General features: G+C 37.4%; 1 protein-coding gene across 2 annotated transcripts; it reads right to left on the bottom strand.

Annotated features, from left to right (window-relative positions):
* Positions 1–1,527: 1,527 nt before the first annotated feature.
* LOC122056542 (bHLH transcription factor RHL1-like) lies at positions 1,528–3,766 on the bottom strand. Of its 2 annotated transcripts, none has more exons than XM_042618537.1 (7): positions 3,155–3,766; positions 2,978–3,061; positions 2,754–2,894; positions 2,504–2,569; positions 2,205–2,270; positions 2,057–2,131; positions 1,528–1,974 (listed from the first exon to the last, which is right to left on the bottom strand). In XM_042618537.1, the coding sequence occupies exons 1-7, from the start codon at positions 3,620–3,622 to the stop codon at positions 1,702–1,704; spliced, it is 1,173 nt and encodes a 390-aa protein (XP_042474471.1). In that variant the 5' UTR covers positions 3,623–3,766; the 3' UTR covers positions 1,528–1,701. The 2 variants fall into 2 exon arrangements, with proteins under 2 accessions (XP_042474471.1, XP_042474472.1); XM_042618538.1 differs by having other exon boundaries at positions 1,528–1,971.
* Between the last annotated feature and the right edge of the window lie 5,884 nt (positions 3,767–9,650).

Genomic DNA, 9,650 nt, shown 5'->3' with positions numbered 1-9,650 from the left:
ATCATCATGCATGTTTTATGGGGCGAAAGGTAATTTACTCGCCTCCATCAATTTATTCCAATGCCAACATAGAGAAAAATATGGGAGAAGATATACTCTAACCTACTGAATTTCCACCCTAAGATCTTATATATCTCGAGGGATGTTTTATGCTCTTTGATTTGGATTAGTCTCTCTATGAGCTAGGCCCGCCACACTATTAGCTGCGTTAACTGTGCATGTATTATCATAATATCAGACCAAAATATATATAAAGGCTAACCAACTAATTGCATGCATACTTTTAAAATAATTTCACTAGTGTTCTAGAGGTCAAAACTCCAAAATTGAGTAAAAAATAAATAAAGTGAATATAAAAAGGAAATGCATGATTTAAAATGGTATATCTCATAAGAGCAAAAGATAGTGAAAGTTATAATTTTCTGCACTTAACTTCATTAATCTCTTAACACAATTTCTCTTAAAATTTTCTCTTAAACGGTATCATCATTTATTATACTCTCTTTTATTCTCTTATTAGTATGTTTTATTTATTTAATTTATCAATCAATCTATAAATATATACTATATATATGGATGTATGACCTGAGATTCATCCAAAATTAAGTGTATCCTAATCACATATTAATATAATCTAAAATGAAATGTATCCTAAGCACATATAAAATATATAGGGTGATAGATAATTTTTTGCAGTTTCAGATGGCAGATTAATTAGTCTTGAGATCTCAATACTTGCTGAAACTTATACTTTCTATAGTTATTGAGACTGAAACTTTTCGTCGAGCATTGGATACCCTTACTCAGGCCTTGCATCTCACTCTCAGTTCCATCAATGAGTATATGCAACCAATCAATCTTTGTTATGATCATCTAATGTCTGTTGTAAACGTATTCATGTATGATCTTGTAGGTTTAAGCTCCCAATGTGACAACTTATCTTGATGAAGTGTATCTTAAATCACTCCATGGTATTAAATCAAGATTTAGATTCCCCCTTCCTTCCAAACATATGACTAGTAAGATTTCGAAAGCAATCTCTTTATGAAAAGTGGCAGATGCAATCAAGGTCGTATAGGTACGGGGCGAGGATGAAGATGAGGTAAGGAAGATGTTAGGTTCGCTATACTAGTGGGCACTTTGCCGTCTGTCAAACGTGAGTAGGGATGAACATTCGATTAATTCAATTAATTTGATATTAATTTTATATAAATTTTTATTATTATTATTTTAAATAAATTTAATTAATTCGATATTAACTGAAATAATTGATTCAGTTGATACAAATTTAATAAAATTTTGATTTAATTCGGTTAATCAATATTAAATCGGTTAATTTATGGATCAAATTAAATCGTGTGTTGATCAATATCTTCAGTAAATCTTATGGATGAGAATCTCGCCAATATCTTTCACCGAAAGGGATTAATTCCTGTTGCGGGAGTGGAAGAAGCATCATCATCGGCCACCAAAACTGTAGCCGCTGAATCCCTTGCGCACCAAATTGACCACACAATCAGCCGCACATTAAAGGTAGCTAAATTATAATCGATGAAGGAACTTTGACTCATGCCTTCAAAGTCAACAATCAACGGAAAGAGATCGATCGCAAAGTCAAGTGCATATCATCTACTTTTCCGAAAAATTCAGATTTTCTTTTCTTCCTCGTCCTCCTCCTCTGTTTCGTGGTGGGGTTGGAGATTAGGCTTTGGCGACGGCCGGGGAGGAAGGGGCGTCGCCGGCTCCAGGATTGGGGAGGGAGGGGAGATGCCGGTGGGCGGCGGAGCTTGAAGAGGAGAGGAGACGGGGGAAGGAAGAGACGCCTGTGGCAGTGGAAATGGCGGAGGCGAGGGAGATGGGCATGAGGCACAGGCCCTTCCCTTGCAAGTACTGCATCGCCGAGCCCATGTCTTCCTCCATCAGCTTCGCCACTTGCTGCTCCGTCACTGTCAACCCATCGCCGGTCTGCTCCTGCTAATTAAAAAAAAATAACAATGCAAAGGCGGAAAAAAAAGTGATCTTTTTTTCAAAATAATCGTTACAAATAGGGTAATACCTCATGGGAAATGTCGCTGCCGCCGACAAGCGGTACAGTGGCGGCCGCGCCGCCTAATCTGCTCATGCTCAGAACCTGTTTGAAAGAAAACCCATCAGCATTCCACTCGCATATGGTCGACTTTCAAGAGAAGGGAAGGAGAGCTTGCCTTGACTTGCAGTTGGAGGAACTTAACGTAGTCGATGATCTCATCAAGCATCGAAGCCTTGTCCGTCTGCAATTAATCCCAAACCAAACAAGCTTTTAGTTGGACATAATCATTCACCTAATTTTCTATTCGTCACCATGTTCTGTAATTAACATCTTGAAATCGTTCATTCACCATCAACAGGTGATGCGACAACCATGATGTAACATCGATCTAATCTTTAATAATACTATCTTCGTATCAAAACATTCCCAAGTGGAAATTAAAGCAAGAAGAAGACAAGGAGAAAGTTTTGATACCTTGTTGGCGTTGGGCACCAACTCCTGCAGATCTTTCATCCTCTCCGCTATCCTCTCCCTTCTCAACTGTGAACAGGAACAGAGAATTAACATAGAAGAGAACAGGATTCCATGCCACTGCAACTGTACGAGCAGATAAACGCAAAAAGAGGCGAAAGGGATTCATCAAGGAACTCAATTTCCAACCCAATTCATTCGAAAACAATGGAAAATAAAACAATTATTTTTCTCGGTTGATGTCCTCGCTTACCCTCTCGGCGATGCTGTGGGGATCGGTGGCTTGGCCCCTCCGCGCTCTCACTTTCTGCCTCGGTGGCGCCGTGCCACTGCCGGCGGACGGCGAGGCGACGGGGATGACTGCTCCAAAGTTCTGGCCCGGCGTCGACGCTCCCTGGGTGGGTTTAGTTTGGGTTATCATGAGTATAAAGGAAATTCTTGAGAAAAGGAACGAACAGATGGAGCTTTCAGCAAAACCTTGAGATGGGGCAAACTGTGTTGATTCGCTGAATCAGTGTGCTGAATCGATCCACCGAAACCACAGTAAAGCGCGTCGACCACCTTCGATTCCGTAATCAAATGGTGAGAAGAAAATTAGGTTTTCGTTGTTTCAACAAGGAAGAAGAGAGAACCGGGGAAATTAGGATGGCGTACACTAGAATTGGTCGAATCGATGGAACCGGCCCTGCCGAGCGTCAACGGAGGGGATGGGAACCCAGAGTTTCCGTAGCCTGCGACAAGCAGCTGCTGCTGGGAATCATGGCCGAGCGGCAGCATCATAGCCTTCTCCGCCGACGAGCTCCCACCACTAATCTGGTACTGCAAGAGCCGATTCGCGAACAGCGTCGACTCGTCGAAGGGAGCATATGGCAACCCCTCCTCAGGATCATCCCCGAGCCCGACGATCCACTGCTGATCGGAAGCCGAGGCGTCCCAGGGGGCTGCCAGACTGGATAGGATCTCGTCAAGGAAGTCTTCGTGACCAGAAGATACATCGAGAACGAACGTCTCTTCCGATCCACGGCCGTTATGCAGCTCCGGGACCGGGATCTGGGCAGCGATGCCATTGAGCGACGCCGCGGCCTTGCCAAGCACTTGCTTCTCTGTCGTGCCCGGATGCATCAGCCCCCAAATCGAAGGCAAGGTTTATGGATTTGAAATGGAAAGGCGACGCCTTTTGTTCTTCTTCGTCTTCTGGAGGAAGAAGACGAAGACGAAGACGACGACGACGGGGATGAAGAAGCGACTCGTCCGGAGACTGGATGAGACGACAGCTCGTAGTATGACTCGTAACTTATAGTGGAATTTTTATGATTAATTTAATATTTCGATGAAATTCTATTTCCACATTAAAGAACTTTTCTTTTTGAAATTCAAAAAATCATTTTCTTCTTTAATTTTTTTTAAAGATAAATTTTAAAATTTTAAAAATAATAAAGTATGATAAACAATAATACATAGCCCTATGATTACAAATATATAATATACAAAATATGCATATATTTTCATCCTTTATTTAATTAAAAACTATTTTTTATTCAAAGAATTTTTTTCCTGGAACTTTAAATTATAATACGGAGCTTGAAAATTTTGATGGGAAAAATATGAAGACAGCTTGTGTTTTTTAATTATTAAAAAGAGAAAATTAAATAAAAAACTAAAAACTTTATTTTGTTTTCCATTTATTTATTTTTATTTCTTACACCATTATTGACTAAAAATTTTATATGTTATAGTAATTTTAATTAAAACTATTACAATAATATTGACACAATTTTAATTAATTTAAAATAATTTTAATTAATATGAGGACAATTTTAATTAATATTAATATTTTTATCAATTTAATAAAAAAATATAATATAATAGACAAAAAAATTTATAATGAAAAATTGGATGTGATGTATTTTTGTAATAATTTTTAATATAATTTTTTTTAATGAAAATATAAAAAAGATATGCACTTTTAATTTATATATAATTTTTGTTACCTTATCGAAAAATGAGAGGAGACAAATACCTAGAACTCAAAGTTGTGTCATATCAATCATATCTTACCAAATTTGACACCCTCACCTCAATATTTAAAATTATATAAAATATAAAAAATTATTTTGGATAAAAGGATGTTCATCTACCTATTTTATTCTTAAAAATATCTCTATTTATAATATTATTATAACATTAATATAATACTACTATATTATTATAGTAATTATTTAATAATTATATACATGGTAACAATTATCTCGTATTTGTTATAATTATTTTCAATTATTTTAAATAATTTTGATAAAATTTAAATAATATGATAAAAATATTTTGATATAATAGTATTCAAAATTTATAATTTAAAATTTTAATGAAATAATTAATTTTTCGGTTTTAATTGTAAATCTTAAACTTTAAATATTTAAATAATTAATTTTCGGTCTTAATTGTAAATCTTAAACTTTAAATATTTAAATAATTAATTTTTCACTTTGTAAGTGTCACGTAGCATGTAACAGTCATCAAATAGCTTCACACGATGTGATTAAATCTTAAATCTTAAAATTTTAAATTTTAAATTTTAAATTCTGAATATTATTATATTAAAATATATATATTTATTAAATTGATTAAGATAATTTAAACTTCATCAAAATTATTTTAAATTAATCAAAATTATTCTTAAAATAGTTATAACAGTTAGTATCTTCTCTTTTTTTTTAAAAAAAAAAAATAATAAAACAAAGATGTCTTTTGTTGATTTATATAATTTGGAGTGTCTTTTGATTTTTTTTTACCCATTTATTTTTATCTCATTTCATTTTATACAAATAAATTCTCTATAATCATTCCAAGTCTTAAACCTTTGAATTCAATGCAATCATTGCTATAAAATTACATAGCAATTAATGTTTAATTTTTCAATGGAAACCATCAAGGTTGATAAATAATAATAATAATAATAATAATAGATAGGGGTGTAATCGTGCCGAGCTGAGCCGAACTCTTGGATATTTGAGTTTGGCTAGTTTATAATCGAGCCGAGCTCGAGCTTTATTTAACGAATATATTCATATCTTACGAGCTTATTCAAGCTTTTATAGAGTCTAAACGAATTTAATAAATATAAATTATAAATTTAAATATTCATTAAAAACTATATTATATATTTTAACAAAATTATAATATTCTTGTTAAAATTTATAATTTTATTCTAATAAATAAATTTAATATATTTGTCTATGTTTTTCATAAGTAGAGTGTAAAATTTATAAATTCAATATCAAAACTATTATTTTTTTATTTAAAAATTAATTCATCAGCTTAACGAACATGTTCACGAGCTAACGAGCCGAATATTGTGAAGCTTGAACTTGGTTTGTTTATCTTAACGAGCCTAATTAAATGAGCTCAAACGAGCTTTTATCGAATCGAGCTTCGAATAGCTCACGAACGGCTTAGCTCATTTACACCCCTAATAATATATCCTGTCGGAAGGTTAGGCAGAGGGCGCATTTGCTCAAGTGGATGGTTTGTTAACCGACAGAAGACTTCTTTAACTGACGATAAAGTTCCTTAACGATCTTGCATACAATCCGACAATCCGACAAAGCGTTAGTAACTAAAGACCAGGGATGAGGTCCCTGGCAAGATTCTCCGACACTCAAGTCAATACGTTTCTTGACAAGTGGATGAAGAAGGACAATAGAAGATATGCGGAGAAAAAGGTGTAGATGATGTTAATTGCGTAACTTGCCAACGGAGAGGATCCTCTTTATATACCACCTCTCATAACCTCCGTGATCGTGAGATATCCCATTGCGTCGGAGTTTGTTAGGTGATGGAAAGAGTATAGTCGAGGTGATCTACCATAATAGTATGAGGAATCTTTTTCCTACCCACAGATGTATCTCTTTTGTCGCTTATGCCTTAGGACTTCAGTGAGGTTTTTGGAGTACGTTGTTATACTATTATAACGGATCAATTAGTGAGGAAATTGTTGGAGTAATCCCAATGGTCCGTGCGACCATGTGTTTTGGTGTTTGGGCAAAGGGTTTAAGTTAGGTTCACCCTTGTATTTGATATGTGTATTTGAGTTGTGCAGGTTTGCAGGATACACATGTGACTCAGGTTGATGGCTTCGGGTCCTGTGAAGGATGGAGCATCCGAGGGACCATGGACAAGGCAGCGAGGACAAGGGTCGAGGGAAGAGACTTCGAGGCATACACGAAGGATGACATTGGGGACGAGCCGCGGGCTTGAATGCATCCGAGGGACGAGAGCCAAAGGAAGTAGGCTTGAAGGCAAGAGGTCAATGTTGCAAAGAAGTGTCAAGTGAGTCTAAGGGTGAGGGTCCGAGTGTTAAAAGATTGTACTTGGGGTAAAATCCTAGGGTTAGGGTTTACTGCAACAGTTACTGTAGCAATTACTGTAGCAGTCAACTGATGTTTTCATCAGTCGATTGGTGCAGTCGACCGAGCAATCGACTGGGAGCGAACAGAATGCTTCTGTTCGCTCGAGCCGTTAGGATGTAACGGTCAAATTTTCACAGAGGGCTGTTGACTGGTAGGCGGGGTTTTCCAACCCATGGCCTATATAACCAAGCCTTGGGAGCTTGGTTAAGGTTGATGAAATAGAGGTAGTTAATCTCTATTAGTAGTCTACCTGTGCTCTAGCATCAAAAGAGCTCTTGTGAGAGTTGTGGTGAGGTTTCTCCACCCATAAGAAGGTTTGAGCTAGCCGGAGTTTGCCGGGGAGTCATCCACCGACGGATCGGGATCGTCCACCTTATGTACAATCGTGGAGTAGGAGCATCATCTCCGAACCACGTTAAACGGGCGTGTGTTGGTTTGCATTTTCTTTCTTGTTTTGTATTTAGTTTAGCTTGTTTGTTTTGTATTATTCCACTGCGCAAGCTAACAAAGTGTAGGAAGCAATCGATTTGGGGGGTGTCGTTGATGTGAGCCCAAAAGAGGCACTGAAGGGAATTAGGGGACCCATGACGAGATCCAAGACTAAGAGAATGAAGCAAACTTTGGAAAGCTTAATAATGGGGCTCAAAGAAAAGGAGGATCAATGCACAATGGAGGCAACAACTAAATGGATCACATTCCTTCAATTTGAAAGTGAAATTGGACCAACATGAGGACCATTTTCATATGCATTTTTGGGGGGATTTTTCTAAAGTGACTTTTGATGCCTTTGTGGATTTTTAATATATTTTTGAGAGTTTCTAAGCTAGTATAATAAATACCATGCATGCTGTAGGACCGTTAGATTCGATAGAGGGGGGGTGAATATCGATTCGAAAAACAAGAGTTTAAACGCAGCGAAAAAGTAAAATAGACACAATGGTTTTACTTCGTTCGGAGCCTGTGACGACTCCTACTTGAAGGCCCGTACTCCATGAGTACTTTCGTTGGGCAATTCACTAGCAGTTCGAAATAATGATTACAAAAAACAGTACAATGAATGCTAATGAAAATGAAAAACAAATACCGACAATAAAGACAAGAGAGGAGCGTAGTGTCGGAGCTTTGTTAGCGTCGCAGAAGTGCAGAGCAGTGGAAGACTTTTCTTTTCGTTGTTGTTCTGAAGCTCTCCTCTGACCCTTCTTTTATATGAGGCTCGGGGCGCCCTGGATGCCTTCCGGGCGCCCTGGTGAGACGTGGCAAGTCCAACCAGCGAGCTCCACGTGGCGACGCGCGATCAGGATGAAATTTCCCTCCCGGACGCCCGGATCCCTTCCGGGGGCCTGGACCTCCGGGCGCCCGGATTCCTTCCGGGTGCCCGGACCCTGTTTTCCCACAGAATCCGTCCTGCAAGACAAACGTTAGTTCGGAGGCAAATTTACCCTGCAACACAGATTGTTAGCAAAAGCAAAGTGAGTATGAATTAGCAAAAATAGTATGACTTAGATTCCGTCTTTCCGAGACCGGAATCTAGTAACGATCTCGACTTAGATATCCGAAATGGATCTAAGCCGGATCGACGCCTAATGTTCCCTTCCTGGGAACGCGTCCTCGCAGTCACTCCCCTCCAGTGACTTACCTCACTTACCTGCCAGACGTCCGGTCAGCCCGTCGACCCGTCTGGACTTCTCGCCAAACGTCCGGTCAGCCCGTCGACCCGCTTGGACTTCTCGCCAGCTATCCGGTCAGCCCGTCGACCTAGCTGGACTTCTCGCCAAGCGTCCGGTCAGCCCGTCGACCCGCTTGGACTTCTCGCCAGCTATCCGTCGACCTAGCTGGACTTCGTGCCAGACATCCGGTCAGCCCGTCGACCTGTCTGGACTTCTCCTGCACACTCGATCAAAGTGTTAGACAACAACAAGACTAACTTAACCTATTTGTCATTCATCAAAACCTGGGTTAAATCGTTAGTGCTAGCCGCACCAACAATCTCCCCCTTTTTGATGGAATGACAACCTGGTTAAGTTAGTGAAAGCATATGCAAGAAACAACGTATTTGTGTGGTTTTAAAGTTAGTTTGTGTTTTCAAATTGGTTTAGCTAACTTAACCACCTAACCCTCCCCCTTTGACATTCATCAAAAAATAAGCAGGGGTAAACAAGCATAGTGTAGAGTAATAACAAGTTTAGTTCAAAAATTCAAAGATACTGATAAAAGTATAATTTTTAACAGCAAGTTAAAATAAATAGTCAAATTTTCAAGCATAAGTGTATAAGTTCTAAATTTCAAGATCAAGTTTTAAATTTTCAAAATAGGTTTCAACTTTGAAACGCTTTTCAAACATAAGTTTTCAAAATCAAAATTCCAAAATTAAGTTTGAAAAATCTATTTTTCAAAACTGATTGAAGTTTATTTTTCAACACTAAGTTTGTAAAAAGATTCAATTTTCAATAAAAAGTAAAACTCAATTCTTAAAAACAACTTAGTTTTATAAGAGTTAGTTTTCACAGACTAAGTAAAAAGGATAAAAAGTTTGTGATTTTAAAACAGACAATTTTGAGTTGATTTTTAAAAAAATTCACAATTTTAAACAAGTTGATTTTGACGATTGATTTTTAAACTTTGATTTTCAAAATTAAGTTTAAAATTCAATTTGAAAAACTGAATTAGTTTTATTTCTCCCCCTGAACCTGACATTAAATTTTGAAAATATTTGCTAAAAATACTCAAAGTAGAATTTTTTTTTT

Source organism: Zingiber officinale, chromosome 3B (genome assembly GCF_018446385.1).
Source record: "Zingiber officinale cultivar Zhangliang chromosome 3B, Zo_v1.1, whole genome shotgun sequence".
Lineage (NCBI taxonomy): Eukaryota > Viridiplantae > Streptophyta > Magnoliopsida > Zingiberales > Zingiberaceae > Zingiber > Zingiber officinale.
Note: the sequence above shows the minus strand (reverse complement) of the source record. Positions and strands in the feature narration are given on the sequence as shown.